The 25,807-nt window shown below is 38.6% G+C and overlaps 1 protein-coding gene across 3 annotated transcripts in view; it reads right to left on the reverse strand.

Moving 5' to 3' along the window:
- Nucleotides 1–25,807, reverse strand: part of fstl4 (follistatin-like 4) — a 258,262-nt gene that overhangs the window by 172,284 nt on the left and 60,171 nt on the right. For 2 of the 3 annotated variants that reach the window (XM_019272621.2, XM_019272610.2), the window contains exons 1-2: nt 14,679–14,999; nt 100–259 (exon numbers count right to left, since the gene is read on the reverse strand). In XM_019272621.2, coding sequence (XP_019128166.1) covers nt 100–249 — 150 coding nt within the window. In that variant the 5' untranslated portion in view covers nt 250–259; nt 14,679–14,999. Of the gene's footprint in view, nt 1–99; nt 260–14,678; nt 15,000–25,807 lie in introns of those variants that run through there. The other variant, XM_019272616.2, reaches the window with a different exon arrangement.

Below are 25,807 nucleotides of genomic sequence, written 5' to 3' on the forward strand. Positions count from 1 at the left end.
ATGTGTTGGAAGCTGAACAGTGTGTGTGTGTGTGTGTGTGTGTGTGTGTGTGTGTGTGTGTGTGTGTGTGTGTGTGTGGGTATTGCACAGGATATTTACCATGGAGTGTTGTTCCTGCGAGGAGGTATATGACATGCTGGCTGTATCCATGCTGCCTCGACTGCCGCTCTTGTGTCCTTCAGCCAGCCAGCACCCTGAGGTTCCCAGCAGAGCGGCCAAAGCCACAGCCCAAACACCCAGGCTGCCCATGACTGTCTACCTGAGTGGAGAAGTAAAAAATAAATAAATAAAATAAAACATTTTATGCAGCTCCATAGTCTTCATGTTGATCTGGGTTAAAGGGTAATGGAACAGTTTACTGGTCTATATTGTATCTAGCACTATAAAACTGAGATTTAATCTCCTTCATATGTTGTTGTCAATATGATTAAATGAACTATGTCAAAGTTGTGTTGTTGTGTTTTAGTATGTAATTTTAACTCTAAATCTTCACACCTTATTTGTGATTTTAATCTCCTGTGATTACATTTGAATAGCAATGCATTTTAATGACTTGAAAAAAAAAATCTTGTGATGTATTCAGTCTCCACAGAGAACATAAACAGATAAGCTCAATTCACATTGAACTCATAAACTCATTAGGACTATATGTTATTGTAACCACTGTAATGCACAGGATTTGTTGCAAAAAAGCTCAGTGGGACCATGAGACAGAGGAGAGCAAATCATTCAAATGCTATACACTCACATAAACTCATCATGCTCACACAAGCATGTGAATACGCATAATATGGTTGTGTAAACATCAAAGCCCACACTGATGGGACTAATTATCTGTATTACGGAAGGACACAGAAAATCTTTTGATGTCAACAAAGAGACGACTCTCTGAAGTCGCAAATGATGGAGTATGACACGGGGGCTTAAAATACGAAGTCAGTGCATCAGTTTCACTGCTGTGACACGACCACATATACACAAACCTTCAGGAAAAAATTACACAAAATATCCCAAATGTGTGTGTAATACTGGACAATAAAAAGCTTGTGAAGTAGTAACCCCTAGAAAAAATGCCATCAAATAATGGCTAGTTCCTTTGGTAAATTATATAAATAAAAATGATTAGGAGGATTTTTTTTTATTTAAACATTAAAATGTGTTTTAATTAGTGCTGATTTGAAATACCCAAGCTAGAGTGGAGGAATCAGACAGTTATTAAATTCAGCTGGATTAAGAACATTAAAATATGTTTTATTCAATATATTCAAAAGTTCACTCCATATATTCAAGGTTTACTGCATATATTCAAAGGTTCACTCAATCCACATCTTTGCCTATTTTTAGATTAACTGGGAGGCAACAGAGGCAGGACTGCCTAGATGGCGACCAGAGCCGTTAGATTAGAACTGAAGAAGCCTCTTGGATGAAACTTAAAATGTCTTCAAGAAACTAAGCTAGTTACAGTAACCTTCAATGGCCCTCCAGAAAGGAGGAACATTTATTCTTTTCCTTCACTGACTTCTTCTCTGGTCATATCAGATGATGTGGGTGTTTATAGTTGTACAGACAAGGCAGTTTGTTATTTGTGTTCTTGTACTTTCAGGTAATGTGTTTATTGTTTTTACTGTGGTTTTATACTTTATTATGTGACTTAATTGTGTATTTTACTGCATAACCAGTCTGAAAACAAATTTCCCTTAGAGGGCCATAAAGTTTGCAATTGAAGTGAAACAAGAGGACAAAAACACATGATGCATATCAAACAGTGTAGGTGTTTATGGTGTTAAAAGGCTGCAGCAGCTCTTTACTATATTGAATTTTACAAGGGTCCTGTGATTCACACCTGTACTGCCCTGATCTTGCTGGATGAAATTTTATTCTCTGCCTTACATATCGATTTTTGAAACTTTTTTTTTTAATCAAAATCTAGTTTACATTAGTTTTCACCATATTTCAGCTGCAATAAATGTATCAATGAAAAACATTTGACTCTTGACTAATTAAATAATTTCTATACTGCAGAAACAGTCAAAAACAAGCATTTTCATACTAACCACCAGTAATATCCAGATCCTTGTCTTAACTAAACGTAGGAATACGATGCAACAACACACAAATTAAAGGGACAGTGTGTGGGATTTTAGTAGCATCTAACAGTGTAATACTGTAGCTGATTGCTACCACTTTGCTTTACACTCTTCTTTTTAATGTGAAGGAGAAACTACGGCTCTATGCTCTAAAAGACCCCTAAATCTCATACACTGGTCTCATACACTACAGTACAGCAGCATTCATTGATTTTCTTGGCCATGTGTAGACAGCAGTACAAACTTACATAACATACTATCATATCATAAAAAGGCAGACATGTTAGCAAACATTCCTATGCAGTTTTACACAACAGGAAAAATAGAGCAACATTTGGAGTCTCCATTAACTAATGAGAAAACAAGTGCCTTTATACTAGGTGCTTAGGAAGGATTTTAAATGCATGGGGCTGTACACCCCCCTCTGCCCAAGATCCAACTTATCATGTTTTAACAATTTAAGTTTTATTGTGAAGAGGAACCGAGAGGAACTGTAGAGTCAAGTGATACAGTACTTCTTGGTTCTATGAGTGACCCCTTTCACGATGCATTGTTGTCATTTGATTCTTAATATGAAAATATTCATTAGCACAGCTTTAAGTATCAAAAGTAACAGTATGAATTGCCCTTATCGGTTTTAGAGTGTGATACTATATCTTTTTTACTGTATAACAATGCATCATTTTATGTGTGACAATAATGTCAACTCAAACGGTCCAATTAATTTCAGGTATTCACATCGTCTCACAATCTCTTTTAGCAACTGGAGCTTGCAAAGGTGTCCAATCATGACATGTTGTTGAAAGCTTGGATAAAAAAAAACTTTGAGATGATTTCTTTTTTACACATACTGTTTCCTTTTGGACAAAAATGAACTTCTCTGCCTAGATGCTCATTGTAGATTTTTTTAAAACCATCTGCAAAGTAACTAGTTAGAGGTGTCCAATATATGTAGTGATATATAAAGTAGAGTATTTTCATCTGACATAAAGTACAATAAAACCAAAATACTCAAGTATCCCAGAGACTTACCTAATTATATTATTTGAGTAAAGGCACCGAATCACATTAGGCCTGTCAGTGTAAACATCACTTGACAAGGAACCACCAGCATCATTCAGCTAGCTAGCCTGAGGCTAATGGGCCCTCACAGATGAGAGCTTACCCTTGTGAAATTAAACACCAAATGAGATCTGCCAGTCACTGTCCTGATGTGTTGCCTGGCCCCCTGGCATTGGCCCACACACAGCTTTACACATTTATACAGTACACATGAACACACCACAGCCCTGGTGGTGTGGAATGAATGGTCCATTTTGAAATTCATCAGGAGAGAGAAAGTCTATGAGGGAGCTATTGTTTGACCAGCATATTAAAAAGCTTAAAGAGACAGAATCTTTCAAAAACAGTGCACCCTTCGCTCAGATCAGACTTGTTCAATGAGGGACTTATTATAAACACACTCAATGCCCTGGAAGTGAAATGCCATCTGCCCACATCCCAGCTACCTTCACTCAATATCTCTCTTTTTTTTTTCTTTCTCCAGAAGTTCCAATTGTCATGACACAGAAGTATTGTTAGGGAACTGAAGCACCCTGTAGGCCTGTCTCCTTTTTCATTTGTTACATTCTGGAAGGAAATTTCATACTTATTTTATTCATATAGATTGCAGAGAAATTGGTTTTAAGGTGCTTTAAATTATAAAATGAACCAGTTTCAGTTGACTCACAAGCCTTGTAATAATAGATATACAGTCTAATGAAAAAAAGGTGAGAATATAAGACACAAATTAATGATATAAAGATATATACTCATCCTGTACAGTTCAGTAATGTATTTTTGCACAGCACAAGGGATCTTGTTAAGCCACCTTACACTGGCATGTTCGGGAGGAATCATTTAACTTTCAGCATCAACTATGGATAACTACTTCAATGTCCATATGACAGGGCATGTGAGTACTGTATAAAAATAAGAATAATAAATATAAAAAAATAAAACAAATAAAAAAAACTACTACTACTGAACTAATGAGCCAAATTGTGAATTATATTGGTTGTTTGTGATGCTGAAGCTTTCTTTCTATTGCTACTATAAAACTGAAGGAAATATTCAGCTAAATGCCTAAAATGTGCAGTGCTCAGCTACAGTAAAGCACCATCTGCTAGCCGTCACATTTCAAAATAAGGCAATTCGGAGGCATGCAACATCACATATGCCTTTGAGACTCATCAGTTTCATTCAGCCTAAAGCTGTTTTTTTCTATGTCTAGGTAAAATTTTAATTTTCACCCATTTCTTAATTTTTAATGGCTGCAAAGATTTCATAGTGAATGCACAAATGGACACAAAAGAAAACACACGTGAGAGAAGATCTGGTCTTTTGAAGCCCATATAGGATTGTTGAAGCTATCACATGAACAGCATAAGAACATTTGAAGAGTTAACGTTTAAAATAAGGTTTATCATGATTATCATGCGTATCCTTTCAGTATTCCTAAATGCATAGTGATATATTGTTGGCTTTTTAAATCCTGTTTTAATTGGCTAAATCACGCTTTACATTAGATCTGGTGTCTCTTAAAAATAGAGATACAGCACTCATGCAAATGTTCCTAACAGCTCAAAGTCACCTTGTATTATAAGGTTGACCAAATAATATATATAAAAAAATAAACGCCTGAGTTTATTTTGAACAGCTTCATGTGCCCACATTTGTCACAGTCATATGACCTACAAAACTTCTGCACTAAGCAGTTTTCTCAATATGAAAAATGTCTTAAAAATTGCTTTTAATGAGGTTCTGATTATCAACACATAAGTTGGTGAACTTGAATTCACGGTTCCTTTCAAGAAACTATGATTACACACATGCAAAACAGACATCAAGATACCAATTTGGACTGCATTATAACCAATTATAACCTTGAGTCAGGGAAGATTAGTATTTCTTTCGGTACAAAATGAAAATTGCATGATTATGCTAATATTTCAGAGAAACATACTCAAAATCCCTTTTTTCTTTTTCAGTGTGCAAACCACAAAAACAACATGCACACACTAACTGTCAGACTTTGGCTAATAATGATATGTGTCTGCAATATCATGTATGGATCCTAGAGAGAGTATGTTCTACAGCATTGATGTTGACTAATGTTTCTTGGTCCTTTTGTGGCAAGCATTTTGTCATTTACAATTTTCATTGTTTTTCTAGCATGTAGATCACATCATGTATTGATTACACTGATCCTAATCTATGGGCAAGGCTCTTCCCAGCACAATCATTACAGTACAAGAATGTAGATGGGATTTGGCCTTACAGCAAAGTCACTGCCCAGGGGCGTAAGTATACAGTGCAGGCAATGCGATTGCATTTGGGCCAGTGATCTAGAAGGCCCCATAGAAAGAACAGGCCCATCAAATGGCCCTTGTAAGTGATTCAGATTACATAAAAATATTTGTGTTCAAAGACCGTACGGGCACTGGGGTCCCAATTTGGTCACTATCTTTAGATAGCCACCAAATAATTCCAGCTTAAATTCAACTGAAGTGCTTACTGGTGTTCATAGAAATTATGACAGTAGCAAATCAGGGAATTGGGTGCAATAGAGCGACAATGTCCCAGTAGGGACAAGGTCAGGGTAAATCGATAAGTCAACAAAACCACAGACCACTGTACATTTCCTGTTTCCAAATGACAATCAAGCTATTTTCTTTCTAACCTTAACCAAATTTCCATTATCGTTTGCAGTTACAGTGAACAATAGCAGTTGTGCTAACCCTGTTTATAAAGACAATGCATTTGAAACATGTTGGTTGCAACCCATGGGACTCTTGAGTTGTGACAGTGTTGTAAAACAAAACAAAACGTTTCACACCAACGAACTGATATGATCTACCTTACTAAATTAGTCTGACTAAAAGGAGGGCTCTTGTCAAAAGTCTACAACTAAAAACTGGCATGCAAATGAACTGCATGCAGCCTTACAGCCTTTCTGTCTCCCTCTGTAATGACAGCAGTGGAAGGCCTCTAGCTGAGCTATGAGACAAATTCAAGCGATCAGGCAGAGCTCTCCTTCCTGCTCTCTGTCCCAGCTCTGCGCTCCAGGTAGGTTTGCTGTCACAGTTACAAATGACACATGCAGTTCCAGTACGACAATCAGTCCCCACTCAGCAGGCTTCCTCCCTGCAAGTTGCTGAGTATTTAAAAAGATTACAAAGGAGGGTGGGAGGGACAGAAAAAATAACATCTGTGAATTTTGAACACCACATGCTGTAACTGTAAGGTTTGTAGTTGTAGAGTATTTTGCATATGAAGCAGTGTATTGAGCTATTTTCGCCACCATGCTTCATAAGGATTTAAAATCTTGAAATCTGTGTGTTCTTAAATTTTAGAGAACATTCCTCAGTTAATGAGACGAGTGCTGAAATTTAAAGGAGTTATGCAGCTTGGTTAACCGGCTACCCTTCAAAAGTAGAACATCAAGATCTTCTGCTGTCAGTCAATTTTTTAAAAGTAGGTGTCACTTTTTTCCCAAATGGTGCATGCTCCATTTTGGAACAACCCTCTCTACATGCTGTTACTCTGAATGCTGCCTCTAACTCTACTCCAATTCGAAAATCTCTGCTATCATCCTGCATCTGCTGGCCTACCTGCCTGCACTCAGGTTTCAAACAGTCCCTTCCTGAGGCAGATGTCTATGTAGCATGAAATAGAGCCACTGAGGGGATCACCTTTGCCCAATATGTTTTCACGTCATTTGGATGCAGTAGCGACTCATTGTTCTATATTTCATTCTTGTTCCTGTGTGGTTGGGGAAGATAGTGAAGAGACCAGGGTTGTCAATCTGTCTGTCAACCATACATCAGGATCACACATCCCAACCCTAGTTATCTTCCAGACACTCCAGGTGAACAGGATACGCATCCTTTCAGTTTTTTTTCCTTTGCTTTTATTTATTTATTCTTTTATGACAAGGAATGTGATAAATCTCAGGACGCTCTGGAGTGGTGTTTCCCGAGGAGGATTTATACAGCACAGTAGCCTGGAAAGATAAGGTTATGAACTGTCATTCACTGTAATGTTAAAGGCTCATGAGCACTGCCCCCTTTGGAAAGGAGAGAGGGGGTTGACAGCACACCAGTCAAAAGATGACAGGCTTTATTAGCCTAGGGTCCAGACAACTAAAAAGTTAAATACGTTTTAATTTAAGAAAGAACAGGTCAAATTAATGATGGGTGTTGGCAGTTTGAACAAGAAAGGAAATATCCAGACATTTTTAGCCTTTATCAGTCTGACCAGTTTATTTCATTCTCCAGTCCACTTCCTAAAACTGGCATACAGATTCAGTGGCTCCATCACAAGCCCACATTGTTGACCTTGCAGCTACCACCAATGACAAAACACATGAAACAACTATTAAACATGGTATTCCTTTTATTTATCTAATCTAATTGTATCAAAGGGCGATGACAGTGTTTTTTTTGCACATTTCAGCACCTTAAAGCCACACTGATCAATTCTTTCTTATTAACAATGGATCAAATGTATAATAATAAAAATTGTACTGAGGTACCCACAGTCATTTTTTAGCAATAACCTCATAGCTTGACTTTACTGGTAACAAACTTTGACAAAGTAGCTACTAGCTGGTGGACATATTTTATAAAGGTTGGTGGAAACAAAAACAGAGCTAATAGGAGATTGACTATCTTGTCTCAAACAGGCAAATGTTTGCTGATAGTACAAGGTGTTTTTTTGGTTGGTTTTTTTCCAACAGATATTCAACCTGTTTGGTGGCCAAGATTGAATTAATGCAGCATTGCCTATAAATCATGTATAGTTCTTTATATTTTCCATTGTTCCAAGCAGCCATTCATTACCGATATGAAAATCATTGAGCAAGATTTTAAAAAATTTGTTCAATGTGAATGACTCCCCAAGATAAAGGATGTAGCTGGCAATATTACCATTACAATTTAAAAACATTTTTGTTATTCTCAATGAATTTCATTCATATTCATTTTTATTTATTTATTTTAAAATCTCAACCATTTCCTCCAAACATGAGTAAACAGTGGATTTGTTAGGGACTATTTACAGCCACTAATTTTCAAGTCTCAGTTCAAGTTTAATTGTCACATATAATCATACAGCAGGATGATGTGTGTGGGTTTGACTCTAAATGAACAACAGTGCACATGTTCATAATAATGAAGGATCCTGTCACTCAGAATGACAGCATGGCTATTTCTTAAACAATGGAGGTCTATGGCAGAGAGAAATAAGCTATATCAGGCTTTGGATTCACAGACAATACTCATTATAGGATTTATTCACTGCTAGTTTTTGTCTTTTCATGAACAGTACTGAACAGAGCATAAGCCAGATGGACACACACAAAAAATAGGAAAGACAAAGCAGCACAAAAAATGTGAGCAACAAGAAGGACACCATTAAAGCAATTAAAACATGTGACAGAAAAACATATGGCAGCAGTGTTAGAAAAGTTAATGTATTCGTCTTGCAGAGAAACAAGTGCACATGTGCCTTTTCAGATTGTGGTAAAATGTACCCTTAGAGTGAAAAATAATATGTCAGCTTCCCAGAAAAGACACAGAGACCTCGGAGAGAACATAATGTAGGAAGTGGTGCTTTAGCAAAACCAGAGATTCTTATCAGCTTGGCTTCTTCTGCATTACCTCAGAATTAATTATTGCCTGACACTCTCTTTTTGCCATTTTCCGTCTCTATATAAGAGACAGAGCTTCAGGCTGTTAGGTAATAAGACCCATCTCGATGCTGGAGAGAGAAAGGATAAGAGGATTGTTCTTTCTGTGTCATATTCTCTTCCTTTCTCGCTTTACCTTTTCTTACTAAACACAGATATTGACTTGTGGCTGTTTTCTCTGACAAGTTTCCGTGACCAGATCAGCAGCTCTTGGGTGTTAAAGCCCACATCCTGCTTGTCAGGTATGGCTGAAAGATACACAAACAACTTGACCTGGTAAATCCAGAAATCCCCCGCAGGCTTTATGACATGGATTCAAGAGCAAAATAGATATCAGGAGAATCTGCAGTGACACAACAGGGTGGTCTGTCTGGCTAAGAGGACTGTGTTTGCTAATTATAGAGCAGAGGCAAAGTGTTGCAAACGACATGAAAGAGGTCTGCTTGGTAACGAACAGAAAAACACCTTCTGAAGCATAAATGGCTTTTCAGAGGCACTTTGAGGAGAAAATGTGGTTTTGTATACATAATCATCAGTGACTGAAGAACCACTAGAACCTGTAAATAGTAGTGTGCTGGTTGAAGCCTCATTCATAGTTGTCAGAAATCAATGCATGTGTATTATCACATCCTGAAATCATATCAATCCATTGTTTCCTTCGTCATTTGTCCTAAATGCGTACTGGATGCTGGCTACAAGAAAACTATAAATGTAAATGCAAATTGACGTCCAAAAGCTAACAAATGATCTTTTACAGATTCAAAGTTAATACATGTTTTACTTCAAGTATTCAAGCTTTCAGTAGCTAAATATTATTAAGATATTCGGATCACACAGTTGTTTTTGTCGTTGTGTTTGATTTACAGTAATGACAGGCCCTCACGCTCAGCCCCAGTGGTTGCCATTTTTGTCCTACTACAGCTTCAAAGCTTCACATCAATTCAGATGTGTTTTCTTTGTTAAAGACTTGACAAGTTAAAGACACTGGCAGCCAAAATAATCTCAATTCAAAGGTCTACTTACAAGCATTTTAAACTTCCAACCGCTTTTTATACACAAGCTGATCAGAATGTTTAATTAAAAATAGAATTTAGTTTATCCTAAAGTCACTGCCTCTCAGTGCTATTCCATCCTCTCCTTGTGCTTTAGCAACAATCCATTTTCAGTACAGTTGATTCAGTGATGACTGGTGCTTAACCACAGACTTTCTCCACTTGAGCTGGATTACAATTACAATGAATACAGCGAAGTAGCATTTAAAGACAACTTTGAATCACACCGCCCTTTTAAATGTGATGTGACAAAACACCTCTATGCAAAAGAAACCACCAGTTGGCAGTTTTAAGCAGCTGAGTGAAGAATGACTGCATAAAAGGGACAGACAGATGGCTGACTAAATTCACTGCAGAAAACAGATATGCCAGGCGACCTTTCTGTAACCTCTCAACACATTTCTCTCTCTCTGCTGACTCTTTCGTCAGTTTCCTCCATTCAAGCAGAGGAGGCAGCAAGCACTATTTGCTCAGAGCTGCAGTGCTGATGCTCTGAGCTCAGCCACTGTGTTCATATGGGATGCAGCGGTAAAGGTCATTTCTAGAAGTTCAACATTAGTGATCGGAATTTCAAGTGAACCGTGTTGCCCACATTTTGTGGCCGTGCACTCTACAGGGAGTACAGAGGACCTATCAGGTGAGCCAACGGGAACAGTGATGTGTCTCTGAATTAAAAAGAAGTATAGCAAATCTAATGGTGCAAGTTAGTAGCTGTGCTTAGTTTCTGTGCTGTTCACATTAGGTGCTTCCCATTGTCAAAGCCTTGTGTTAATCATGTTAGATTTCTCTGGGTATAAGTTTGTGTGAGTGTCAGTGTGCTCTCTCTAAACCCATGAGAAAGAGTTTCATCAGTTCAATCTAAAACTAATCTTGTCAGCCCCATTGGAATGTGAGTGTATGGCAATGAAGTCAATCCATAAGAGTGTGACCCACCATCTGTAATGCATTTTTACCTTTGTCTTGGAGTATGGCTCATTATGTGTTTGGGAAATTTGCAAAGCCAAACAAATCAAAGTCACCAGGCGTAAAAACAAAAAAAAAAAGAATGGAAGTGGGTTTGGTTTACTCAAGGGGATAGCTTTGTTGTGTGGAAATAAATCCTGCTCCTGATTAGACAAGCTCTGTATGGGCTTTCAGGCACTGTGAGTTCAAGGATTTAAATGGTTCACGAGTGGGGTATCATAATTGATATGAAAAATTTAATTTATTCTACTTTATCTAGCATTATACAGAATTGTCATCCAGGGCTCTCTATGTGTCCATTGGTTAGAGCCTGCAGCGCCTACCTTCAATTCATTAAAAAGGTGCGGGTCATATACTCTGTTTATAGTAAAAAGAGAACATAAACAAACAACTATTTGCACGTGTATACTCCACCTGAAACTCCAAATATCTGCCAGAGTAATGATCATTTATGTGATCCCTGCTCTATACTTGTTCGCATTAAAGATTCTTAGTAACAAGCACTTTTTAGTTTGACATCTGGCGCTTTTGTGCAAAACACAAGCAGATTCCTCTAAAACTGGCACAAAACACTATTTTGCCAGCCACTACTTGCTACAAAGTGCTTGCACAGAAACAGTAGTATAGGAACCATCAAAATCCTATTCTGCCCTGCAGCCTATTTCCTCTCTAATAGACCTAAATCATCACACTGTAAAACACATCTTTAATCTTTTATCCACCTGCTGGACCTTATTCTTTTTTTTTTTTTTTTTTTTTTTTGGAAACTTTAGAAAATCTTTCAAAATCCGAAACAACTTTAAAATAGTATTTTTCATTTGAACCAGCACTAGAGGAGAAGTGCAGCAAGAGAGGAATAACATGCAGGATATCTCTGATGGTTGCTCTTGTTTTGTATTATAGAAGGAAAACCGACAGTGAATCTTTTTCTGCATCTATCTCCAGTGCTCAGGCTTCGCTCTTTTTTAGTGTTTAGCATCTGAGAGCAGCAGGGAAGTCAAGTGGGTAGAGAGACTGTGCTTTTTACCAGAACAACCCGTTTTCAGCCTCTTGTATCAGCAAGCACTCACTCCACTGAAATGTCCTGGAGCAAGAAGCTGAACTCCTGTCTGCTGTTCTATCGCTGACTCTGACCTCTGGCTTTTCAGAAACCGAGCAAAGATGTCTTTACTGTGGTCAATAAAGTATCACATTTATCATATTATTAAATTACTTTCAAACCAAGGCTGGGTGTATGCTTACTTTATATGTGTATGTGTTATTTTAAGCACATTTTGTTTAGTTAAACTACATCTCATCCATGACCAAGCAACAATACTGCAAGACACTCGAACAAAAAACTACTAGAAACGAATACTAATCATCTTTTGTCAACTTAACTACTCCAAAACAGCAGTATTGACACTGTATAACATTTTACCGCATAGATAAAGCTGACTACAGCTTACATTCTGTGTGTTGCCACTCAAAAAGTCAATTACATGCTTATGTTGATATGTGTAAATCCAGTCTGGAGACATGGTTAAACAGACTCCTACACATGCAAGACCTGCAGAAGCACGTGAGAACGGTTCCTCAGCCTGGTTACACAACATAAGATTAGACCTTTATTACCATCCTTGAAATTTGCTTTATCTAACTAATATGCATGACACACCGCACACATGCATTAACCCACATGCGCTGCTTCAAGCTGGTTCTGGCTTTTGCAGGGTTTAAGCGCTTAGTAGGGAGAGAGCACTCCTGACGCTTTATTCAGCTCTCATGACTGGGATGTTACAGTGAATTTTTTTTTTTGTTTTTTTTATGTGTGTGTGTACGCCAGTGTGCTATATGCTAGTGTGTCTTCAGTGTCAATCTGTAAGTGTGTGAGTCATCCCACTATTAGGCTGTCTCTGAAGCACAACAAGCAGCTATAATCTGCTGGACACCGCGCTGTAATGGCTCTCTGTGAGACAGCTAATAAGTTACACAGCAGATTGCAAACTGCAATAAGCTCGACTGAGCCACTATTCTGGGCTACATCATTATTTCTCAACCCTTTGACTGTGACCCGAGGGTGGGCTGCAGAACTGCTCTGACAGGGTTCAGGACATGATGTGGCTCCTGCAGGAGGCGTTTAGAAAAGCCTGGAAAAGTGATTTCATGTGTGATTTCAGAGCCTCCATGAGTCTATATTCTATTTTGGTACTATGTTAATATAATGTTTAACCGTAGTTAAATTGTAGTAGAGTAAACTCAGTGTTGATTAACTGTGGCTGTTCTCTTGCCCTTTTAAATGCTATTATTTTCTTTTGCAGCTTTACTGAGTCGGCTATGAAAAACACAATACATCCAACTGTTGAATTCAAAGCAAAAGAACACAAAATTTCACTTTTACAGCCAGAAATCTTGTCACATTTGGTGTCTGAATGATAGGGCTGATGTCTAAAGGTTGTATGTTACTGTAAATTACGAGTTCCGACTGGAGCCCGCCGAGCAAAAAGATCCAACTGAGAACTGCTGCCATTAATATTCTCATCCAGGGGCAAGGGCAAGATATTGATCCAGGTCTTTGCATGTGTGCCAGCTGTATGTATATGTGCGAGACTACGTGAGTTGAGAGTTGGACGGGCTGTTGGCCCGCATAAAAGCTGAAGGGCTAGCATTTACAAGCAGTTTTTCACAGATTGCACATTGATAGATTGCCATAATTCTTTTTGCTGGATGTTGGTTCCATATCAGGGTTCCAGGTAAGAGAGGGAATCCAACAAACCCAGAAAGAGGCTGGAAGGGGGGAAAGCAGCAGGGAGCGGAGTAAAGGGGGGAAGCAAAGAGAGGCTGGAGCGTTTTCAGCACCATGGAGAGCTCCGGCGCAATATACGCTATATAACGGCAGCGTGCGCGCCGGCCAATCCTCATTTCCCACTCCGCTGGCCGTCACGGAGGCTTTGCTGCCGCTGTGCCAGCTCTCTGGTGACACTGATAGGATTTTCCCATGAGAGAGCGCTGAAGCAGCTCATTTAACACAATCAGACAAGAAAATCTCGCCTTGTTTAGAACCACCCTTCCCTCTCTCCTCCAAAATTTTTTTTAAGAGTTCTGTGCATGCTGGTGGGTAGATGAAGGGTGTATGTGCTTGATGAGACACCGGTACCAAATAAATTGGCTGACGGCAGGAGGACCTGGGGAGGAGAAGAAGGGGGTGGTGGCGGTGGGACCGGGAATCCACGCCAGAGAGAGCCCAGCGAGGGATGTGCGTGTCTCACTATGTTATCATTTCTGTCCCTCTGCTGCTTGAGCAAACCTGGCGCATCCGGACAGAGGAGTCCTACTGAAGCCATTTATCAAACACTGCCCTGTTGTTTTCGTGCAGGTAGAGCCGCTGCACGGTTATATGAGGCTACCAAAAGCTGGCATCTGCTCATATTGAATGATTAATAACAACCCGTGTTGCGCCAGACAATAGGCGACATAGCAGGCAGTGTAGTTAAACACTGTCACAGATTGTCATTGACATCGCCCTGCGCTATAAGGCTGCACCTCACATATATCCTTTTCTGGAGCTCTCTCTCTCTCTCTCTCTCTCTCTCTCTCTCTCTCTCTCTCTCTCTCTCCCTCTCCCCCTCTCTCTATTATTGATGCATTTCTCCTCAGCTACTCACAAACTAAAATTAAAGCACTGCCACTGCCATCCTCTCCACAGTTTCCCCATTCACTCACACTCCCAAATGCAAACACGACAGGACGGATAAAGCGGCGTCATGCACCCAAAACAACCAAACTTGTGAAGAAAACAATACATACGTTTTTCAAGCAACCTTTGAGCTCTTTATTCCGCATTAGTAAATACAGCTTTAACCTTACCTGTGAGAGAACAGAAAGAAAGGAAATTCGAGCCACAGATTTCCTCGCAGCGACGCGTCCAAACTGCGCTCTTTTAGTTCCACTCCTCTCTCTCGCTCTCGCTCTCTCTCTCTCTCTCTCTCTCTCTCCCCCCTGGCTCGGCAGGGCTTAAAGGTTTCAGATTAATTACGGGCTGGTGTATCAGTAGCAGCTGCGTTAGTAAGCGACGTGGTAAGCGCGTCCCCCAACTCTCTCAGCAGAGGTTTGCCATCCTCCGGCTCCTCCGGCTGGTTTTCCTCTCAGCGCTCCGCTCCTTGCTCTGCCCTATTTCAACTCCTCTCACTCCGCTCTCCTCCTGACGTCAGCCGCTGCACGCCAAATGCGGTGAGGCTGCATCTGCAGATTCATCGCACTGGAAAGCGACACCTGTGTGTGCATGTCTGCATGTGTTTGTGGGTGTAAAAAGGGTGTGTGTTTAAACATTCGTGAGGAGCAGATGCCATAGCAGGGACATAGAATACCGGAGGATGAAATATGTGAAGATTGTTTGACTTTAACATGTTTGAATTTTTGGGATTCATCTGAAATTTGGATGAGAGGATAGATTTAGGTTTGGGAAGTTGAGACAGTTTTGAAGTTAAGGTTTGTGTGTGTACATAACACAAACAAAACCTGCCCCAAATAAGACTAAAAACACAATTGTATTTATTTTACTTTTATTGTATATAAAAATCAGTTTATTACAAACATGAATTCAATTAGTTTGTCATTCATAGTGCATTGTGAGATCCACTGAACAAGATCGTGTGTTAGATATATACTGACACTGTCTGTTAGTGTCTGTGTTCTGTTGTCAAAAAAAAAGCCAAGACAAAAATAAAAATGGAGGTGTGTATCAAAAAGAGAAACCGGTGACAGATGATATGGATGTTGCTGTGTTTTTGCGTTTTCTGGGTTCATCCAGGGAGGACGTCAAACAGTCAAATGTTGTCAAAAGTTTCATATGCATATTTTATTTTGTTTTTTTCACAAATTGTCTTCCACTCAGACCCTGTAGAGCTGCCTCATGCACTCACTGGCGGCCTATATGACAAACATTTAAAGCATCACTGACTAATCAACCAGGCAATAATGATGCTCAGGGACAGGCAGTCACTTTCACAGATGAGCAAGTTTACAGCGAATTATCTGTTTATGTTGAGGTTGTGTATGAAACGTTTAAACACTTATGAACGTGCAGAAATGTGTCATACAGTACAGTGCAATTTTACTGCAGTTATAGGAAGTATACGCAGTGACCTCTAACGTATTCCCCCTCTCCCTCTCTCTTTCTCTATCCTCCTCTTCATCCCTTTGTATTAAAGCGAAGGAGGGATAACTGCACACGGCACAATTAGGTCTACATACTGTATCCTAAAGACACACGAGAATGGTGGCATCCCCATCAAAATTGTATGTGGCACTAAAACATTTATGCACGATGTAACATTTATCAAGACAATGGGGGTGAAAAAAAGATGGTTGGGAAAAACAAGAAAAGAAATGAAAAGAGAGAGGGGATAAAGGGGGAGAAGAGAAAAGCGAAGAAGGAAACGTTTGTCAGGAAGTTGCAATACTTGATTCCTTATAATGTTGTAGGCTTCAAGGGGGGGAAAAAAGGACCAGGACATTCAATTCATTTCAGACTAGATCAGAGGTTTTCAAAGTGGCCTTCACAGTGGGGGCTCCAAACAATTTCAGGGGAGCTCAGTGAATGAAAGTGAGAAAATTCTACATTAGAATTTCAATAAATATTACACAGTAAATATGGTCATATATTGTTCTTTTCAAATCTCCATTTAATTAATAAAATAATAAAAGAAATAATAAAAAGAAGATGAGTCAGGTGTTTGAAGTGCGCTGAAGACAGGACCATCATAAATCATTTTGTTTGGTGCAAAACAAAAACAAAAAAAAATCTGATAATAATCTAATAGTTAGGGTGAGTAATGTGATTCATCTTTCTTAACTTTTAATTCATATGCATTTGATTAAAATGTATTAATGATTTATTTCAACTCCTAAAAAAGCAATTTTATGTCCTACTGGGATATTTCTATGATGTTTGGATGTATTGACTAGGGTGTTCGCTGTGGTTGCTAGGGCATTTCTTTAGTATGGTGTTATTTTCCTGGTTGTAGCTCCACTATTTCTACTCACACGACTGTTTGGGAAATCCATTAAGTGCTCACTCAAAAGTTAACCAAATGCAGTGATCAAACTAATATTTCTGCGTGAACTGTATTCAAATACATGTTAGAATTAGGATTGATGGCGGTAGGACAGAGCATCCAGCAGGTCAGAGAGACAGTGAGAGAATACTGGGATTGAATATTTCCATTGAATGGACAGAGCACAGTAAAGCCATGTCTCTCTCCTTATACAGCAATTAAACGAAGCAATTCAAAGAAATGACAGACATTGTTTTGTTTTTTTCCTGGAATGTGATGACTGAGAACAAGGTTTGATATTTTTATGATTGTCTTTTCTTCTTAATGAAAAAAGGTAGAAATTTGTTTATTGTTAATTTATTATTTCCCAACATAGAGTAGCAGCCCTGTTAAATACAGGATCAGTTGATTTAAGTGCCTAGCTTAAAGTGTTACATTGAGGCGAGTCTTTAAAAATAAGTCTGTTTGAACATTATTCCTTCTAACCCTTTCACACCATTTTCAATGAGTCCAAAAAATGTGAAAATTCTTTGTTTCATTGCTAAACCATGTTCTAATGTGTTGTGCATGTGGTGTTGTCATTGCACCACACAAGTGAAAAAAAGTGTAATGGAAGTGGGATGATGATATTAACTATGCAAGACAACAGACTTCTGATGCCAATCAAGTAGTCGAACAAGCTGACCATTTTCTTTTCAAACATTATAAGCTGTAGCTGTTAAAGGGCTGTGACAGATAAAAACACTTCAACATATTCTATTGATCTTACACAAGGCAGGAAAAACTTATATTTTTCTTAGAATTGTCACATATCCACCCTTAGCAACCCTTAAATTAAAAATGTTATTAATTATTATTATTGATTAAGGTTATGGTAAGGTTATGACTGTGGTTTAACTAGCACCACATTTATCTTTTTCGGAACATATTCTTTTCTACATTTTCAGAGCAGATTCAGTCATTTTCAATCACTGACTGTCTGAGCAAAAGTGTCTTTATGCTGGAGCACTCGGCCCTTTTCGTGCAGCATTCTCTGAGGGCTTTAAGCTATAATCCTCACAACTTTTCAAAGACGTTTTCATTGTTCGCAACATGTGAAACAGAAGAGCGGACAGAAACAACACAAACAACAACCTACTGTATAAAATGTAATCTACATTTTTCCTCACTGTTGTAGAAGAAGTTTGGCTACAAAGTTACTCACATTAGTGCATTTTTCCAGCAAAGTGCACAAAGCTTGGTGCAGATGAAAATACAACAAACGAAAACTATCCATGGCACAGACAAGCATGGGTAAAAAAACCATGGCACTCCATCTTCAGGTGCGATAATATTATAAATTTATTCGTTAAGCATTATACGCAATCCAAAAAATCCAATATTTTCGCCTTTCTCACCTCTCCTGACATCTGCTTACCTGCTTACCAATTTCACAAGACATTTATAATATTTAAGGTGTATTGACACATTTTTCACCACCTTATTTACACCTTCTTAGGTTTTTTTTTTTTTTTTTACAAGGACAACTTGAGAACACACATATACAAGCTGCACACACTTATTCCTTAACCTGCCTCTGGGCCATTCCAGTGGAAATGTTCACATCCACATTATTGACAAATGCATATCAGATCTATTCATAAAACTAACAGCTCTCTGGGCAATGCAGAGACGATCTCAGACTGCTGTAGGCGTACCCTGAGTGGCAAATCAATCACACCTAAATGGTGCAAATATGAATCGACCCCTGAGGGGCTCATATAGACGACAACCCGTGCATGGCATTGCAAGAGGAACATCATGTGCATTTTACCCACAGCTACACCCATGGCTGCACAAACTGAGTTTCAGACTAGCATGTGGGGATTGAGCAGCTACAGCAGCCATCATTATCTCTGCCATCATTTGCTCGGGAGTGTTTGTACTAGCAGTCATACGTCAGAAACATAACATCTTCTCCCCTCAACCTTAAAGGCACTCAGGCATGTGTCAGCACTAAAAGGTCTCTCTTACGTGGCTGCTCCCTCAGAGACAGAAACACCAGGAGATAGAGTCATAACTCTTCTTTATGTCCTTTTTCTGCAGCTCACCGCTGCAAGTATTGATGTGATTCACACACATACACATCTACATTGCTTACAGTAGGAGGGACTCTCATGCTACACCTCTTTGGAACAGAAATACAAATATTTTGTTGTGGTTCATTGTTTCTAAAAGTTATGGAGGTACATTATTTGAATCCTAAATTCCACTCTATTATTTGCAAAACCTCAGATTACATTTAATTATTCATTTTCTCCAAATTTTGTCATGTCAACTACACATTTGTTAAGATTGGGGAAAGATTGTGGTACATAAGCTATGATTAGTTAACCAGCTAAAACACACACAATGGCACGGTTTGCCTGAAACCAGTGCCTTGAATCTGAGCACAGGCTGGAGAATGTATGTATTTCTCTGTTGACCGCTCAGTTCTCTTTTCTCTTGATTGTTCTTTGTTTTCTTTGCCAACTTTGAGAACATTTTGCTGCATTATAGCAGTTTACCATCAAATAAACAAGGGGAAATTGTTTGCACAACATAACAAAACGGTATACTACGAACTACATCAAAATGTTAACGATCAAAATGTTCATTTTCTAATCTGGTATCTGCATGTTATCTAAAAATTTCCCCATAGAGTCACGACTGGGAATTCATACATGCACAACATTAACATTTCTACTATTCTTCTCCACATTAAAATTGCAGCTGCCACAACTTCAGCCTGTCAGCAAGGCATGACTGCCATCGGACACTCATTATGGAGGTCAACACATTTAGGGTCAAAGGTCAGGGTTTTTCTGTACAGTTTGTTGGCAAACCAATGGAGTGTGTACTGCAGTAGTTAATGCAGCAGCTGCAGGAGAAAATGCCAGACAGCCTTACCATTGATATTGATATAATGGCCTTATTTCGAGTGCTAGACACTCTAGTGTCTGAAAAGTGAAAATGAAAGGAATCTCTTTTTAAAATTTTAACCTGAAATAATTTTTAGAAGTAGCCCCACACAGCCTTTGTGCACCCACCTACTGAATGCTGCAACCAATGATACTGTCATACAAACACGAAACACATAAACACTTGGTTACTTTATCCTCTACTTGATTGAACAGCGGTGTCAGAGAAGCCTGTACTGTATCAGCAGCAGGACTGTTGTTCAGTGAAACGACCTGTCACCAGAGAGAGAGAGGCAGTGCAGACAAAGTGTTGCGCTAGCTTTTCTTTGTAGCCTCCAGACACGAGGCTTCTTATGGACAAACCAGAGCTTTTGATTTGTTATGCAGCCTCTCTCTCTCTCTCTCTGTTGTAATCCACACACAAGGACACACACACACACACAGAAATGCATGTCTGCAACCACATACACACAGACATGCTCGGGCACTGGCACTGAACTACATTTCTCACTCTTGGCCCCACGCCTATGTCACCCAGCCCTAACCACACACACAAACACACACACACCCACACCTACACACAGACCTTGTATAATGGTCTTTGTTTCCTACTCCTGCCCAGCTCCAATTTGATGGCAGTGTGGCCGCCAGGTTCCCCAGATGACCATTGAGATAGAGCTAACAGATGAAAGCAGCAGTAAGACGCTGGCAGTAATGGTGCTACAGCTCCGGCTTACAGCCCATATTTCTCCCTGATGGCTATGCTGCCCTGCCTCCCTCTGACACCTGCAGGAGTGAGCTTGGAGGAGTTGTTAGTATTAGAAGGGCAGGGACACATACAGTACAGAGAAACAGGAGCTTGAATGCAACACGCAAACACATGGACGCATGTTTCTAGAGATATGAGACATTTAATAAGTTGATGCACTTTCACAGGTGATGCAGTTTCATTACATTTTGAAGCAAGCAACTGTACTTATATGTATTACATATGTATGTATTATAAGATATTTTGGGGCGCACAAAAAATGTGTTCTTACAAAACCTGAAAAAGGAAATTATGCTAATGACAGACTAAGTGCAAATCTCAGAAGGTTGTTGGTATTTCTGGTAATTTTGCTAATGATACTGCACAAAAAATGAACAGTGAAAAGGGATTAGAAAAGGGTAAAAGAGTTTTGGCTGTTTCCTTTTTTAGGATACCAGGGGAGAGTCTGCAGTGTGTTAGCTATTTATTTTTTATCATCCTTGATTTGTAATTTTGTTCATTCATTCATCATTCTTCCTAACAAAAACAAATAATAACATCAATATATAAGATATGTAGAGCAGCATCTGTGCCTTTCAAGATGCTCATGTTGATCCCATGACAAAAATGAGTAAAAAACAAATGTCTTTGGAGAACTTCTTTGGAAAATCCAAAACAAAATTATGGAGTGGACTGGACATAACAAATACACTTTGAGTGTCATTGTCTCCCATTACAACTAGATGGGACCAGCTCATTCCAGAGAAACAAGCCTGGGCTCCCACTAATTCAGTGTAATGGTCTGTTGTATTTTTATGCACTTTCTATTTGTATTTATGCTGGTATCATTTTATATGATCATATTACCTGTCCAACTGGTCCATGGAGCAAAAAAGGTTGGGGACCACTGATGTGGAGGACAACAATTCTGTTTCTGTGTCAGCGCTACACCAGGAAGTCTTTTCTTGACAGCACCAGGTGTTTGAGCGAATGCTAATAATGACGTTTATGTTTCACTGACAAAACCCTGAAGGAATAACGAAAAATGATTCCTGTCTATTGGAAAGGAAGAAAGAATGTGACAACCCTAACTTCCACACAAAGAAGTAGTGACACAGAAAATGTTCCAATTCAAACCAACAGTCAACTTTGGCTTTTGTAACCATGACAATATAACATAACCTGAGTGATGTGTGATGTATTTTTGCAGTTCTGGGGCACCAACAAGGTTACTCAGGCAATTACAAAAAATGTATTTTGTCATTTTATTTGGAGGTCAACATGCTCCTGGTGAGCAGTGGACTTTAATCATTCATCGAATCATTGACTTGCCTTTTGATTTTAACAACACACTGCAGTCAAGAGGAGACTGCCCCCTCTTAGTTTTAAAGAGCTCTTGGTTCAAGAACAGAACGTGGCTGAAATGTTCAGTAAATGGATGGATGTCCAGTTTTCTTATGGATTCCACACATTTGGCTATGAATTCTACCTCTAACGTGATTTTGTTCCATTGACATTTTAAAGGAGACACTACTGATGAATAGGATAAAAGCATATATATATATATATATATATATATAGGCTATGAATGATACATGAACAAACTCTTTTATACAAGCCTTCAGAATGTAGGAACAATATTTGATGTATGAAAGTGCTACTGAAGTTCAGATGTTTTGATCTAACAGAAAAAGTATAGTAAAATAAACACCTAAATATTTTCTCTCCAGTAGTCTGAAAGAAGACATTATGGAAGCAAAACAGCCAAAAATCTCAAAATTGTCTTTGCCTCTAGTATCAGTTTAAATCCATCTTATATTCAGAAGACTTTAAGTTATTAAAGGAACAATGATTTTTACCAACTCAATACTGTTACGAGGAGAGTCCCCCCCCGCCTCTAAAAAGGTGGAAAAAAAGACAGTTTCAACTTCTCCACCCACCCCAGTAAGATAATCCTTGAAAAGAGCCTAATATACTTCTGACTGGCTCTCAGAGTAATGTGAGTTTGAAAGCTTGAGTATGCACCCTAAACACATTTATGGATCACCTTGACAGCTTTGCAGTGACAAATCTCAAAACCAGTCCCCTATCTGACATGAGTTATGATTTATCTGTCTCTCTCTGTCACTACACATCATCGTGTGTCACTTCTGTTTCCAGGCATTTCTGTTTCTGTGTCTTTTTTAGGTTTGCAAATGGCCACCTCAGCCCTTTATAGAGTATAAAATGTTTATATTTCTCTTTAGCCAGTATATAAAATCACATGTAAGCTGAAAATAGATCACAGATCATCAACCTCACACGACTCAAGACACATTTGAGACATATTTTAACATCAATATAATGCCGTCCAGTTTAACTATACTACAACCTCAATAATAAACATAATAAATACCATAAATACCATAAATAAATACCTCTTTGACAGCGTGAACAAAAACAGAAACATTATAAGCTTCATTAAAATGTAGAATTTAAGGTACCTAATAAAGTGGCTGGTCAGTTTATCTGAACACAAGTTGTAAGAAAATAATGTGCCTCAAAAGCTTTTATCTAATTTAAACTTCTATTGACACTTAATGTTCTCCACAGGTTTTACTTAAGGACATCAAGCTAAATTCCTGTTCTGTCAGGATGTGTTGCCCATATACATCAGCATTAAATAAAAATGAGAGAGCAGTTCGATCTTACAAAGCAATATTAGCATTGAGCCTCAGGAGTGCATCCATCTCACCTATCATCATCAGACAGCTATCACACTCTTATCATCACATTCCACACACAGTATCCTGTTTGGGCATTTTGGTGTGAAATCATATATATAATCTTCCCTATTTTTCTGTTTTTATGTTGCTTTCTCTCCTCTCAAAGCCAGCAAACATGAAATCACACTAGTCCAGTTGTTGCCAAGTTGTGAAAATGTGTCCCTTTTGTGCATGAAGATTTTCTTTAAATTTGAAATTTGGTGCAATTTCAGAATTCTTACTTTTCTTAAACCATTAATTGCCACAAATATAATGAATATCTGACACTGATTTTTTTCAGCCTTATCTGCTGCATCTGGATAGGTTGAGTAAAAACCCAAGGGGGGCATCACAATAGCCTCAAGGTCTAAGATGCATGCTATATAACCACATCGTCCCTGTAAAATAAATTAATGACACTGTACTTTGTTTCTTCATTGCATTGCCTTTTACCTTTTTTTCCTAAAACAAGAATAACCACGTGTCTGGCTTTAATACTTCATCACCATCACAGGAATCACACAGAACTCACAATTTGTTCTATTCATTCATTGCTGTTTTTGGATTAGTTACTGGAGTATAATTACAGAAACAGAACTCAACGCAGCATTTGTTAATGGAAAAATCAATGGCATCCCTGTAAGAAATCACCACCCAACACTGACTAATAAAATTGATTTCCTCCTGAAATATATGTATTAAAAATGCACCACAGCTCTCATGGGACAGCTGCAATTACAAGGTCACCACTAAGATTATGAGTCCCAGTGGCGTCTGACTGTATTCTCGTCATTTAGCAGCATAATTCCCAGACAGGGACGATCTGCCCGAGGGGATTTGGCATATGAAGAAAAGTTAGATCATAATCCCAGACAGTGAGGGCAGAAAGGATGAAACCACAAATAATAGACATATGATGGTGAAGAAGTTCAGGGGAAATCGATGCGCAGTGTCAGTGTGGGTGTGTGTTTATAAATATGTGCGTGTTTTGTTTTAAGCAGTATTTTTTGATACAGTTTTATGTGAAAATACTGCTGATACTGCTGAACTGCTATATATATATATATACAAGATATATATATATATAGTTGCATCTGTGTCATATGTAATACTGTGCAATTGTGTACAAATTTGTTTGCGCTTCTGAGTGAATGTACAGTATGTATTATAATTTTATTTTTAATTACATTTAGTTTATCAATTGAGTCGTTGAGTCAGTGGGTTACAATTGGCAGGCTCAAAAAAAGAGCAAACCAAACAAAGAAAAGCAAGACAAGCAAAATGCTGCTCATTTCTACCAAAAACTAATGTTTTAACCCTAAACACAATCAATGACGCAAGCATACACATCACTGGATACCAGTGAAATCACATGAAATGTAAATTTGCAGCCAGAAAGCTTCTGAACCAGATAAAAAGCTGACTGTTGCTGGTCGCCTCCTAGTCTGTCAGTCAGTGACTTCTTTGAACTTGTGTGGGATCAAGATCAGTCCTAATGAGATCTGACACATAGCACACTGCTGACTAGTTCAAGTAAACATAATACTCACAACGCCTGATGTAACCGACTGTGAGCTATGATCTCTTAATTATTTCACTTATCAAATCGGCTGCAGTTATAATGGCAGCATGTAATGAAGGAGGAGAAAGGGAGGCCATGGGAGGGTTTCTAAGTCTTAAGATAACTAATTCATGCATCGCACAGAGATTTGTGCCTCGCAAAATTAAGGAGTCAGTAGGGAAAATAAAATTGAACTAATGATCAATGCAGTAAAAGAGTTATGAAAGAGTAAATGAATAATCCCTGCCACAGGCTAAAACAAACAGAATAAAAAGGCAGCTGTACAACAAGGATTCAAATGAAGGCGAAGAGTCAACTGGGCCCAGTAAACCCACAAGAGATGAAAAGTTTAGATGGATAACTGGAGGGAGCCAATGCAACGCCTTAAAAGAAACCAATAAAATACTAAAAACTAATCTCAAACTGACAGGCAACTGCTTTTGCAAGCTTTGGAATAGGCCTGTCACCTATTTTTGTCTCATTCGCAGTGTTTATGGAACGTATTTGAATGATAGCAAAAGCTGATCCTCCATTTCTGAAATAATGAGGTTTAATATAATGTTAATATAATACCCTATTCACTGTAGTGCAGAAACTGCCAATGATCAGGGTCAGCTCAAAGCCAGAGCATTCTTGCCAACATCAGGCGGAAAGCCAGGTGCTCCAGCTGTAGCATATAGGCTTCAACATTGGCAAGCCTGTGAGAACTGAAACCAAAGCCAGTTCATGATAAATCCCTTAGACGTTGTAAATATTAACACATTAAAAGTCTTAATTTTCCCATTAAAGGCTACAAATAAAGACTGAGCTGCTAATTCATCTACAGTGGCAAATTGCAGTAACAGCTGTGATTTAATACTTTATAACTTCTGACAAAATACAAGTTTTTTCTTTTCTTTTTTTTTAATACAACATTGTCTTTAAATAATTCAGCTTTTGGAAGAACTC

The sequence above is a fragment of the Larimichthys crocea genome, chromosome XXII, assembly GCF_000972845.2.
Source record: "Larimichthys crocea isolate SSNF chromosome XXII, L_crocea_2.0, whole genome shotgun sequence".
In the NCBI taxonomy this organism is placed as follows: domain Eukaryota; kingdom Metazoa; phylum Chordata; class Actinopteri; family Sciaenidae; genus Larimichthys; species Larimichthys crocea.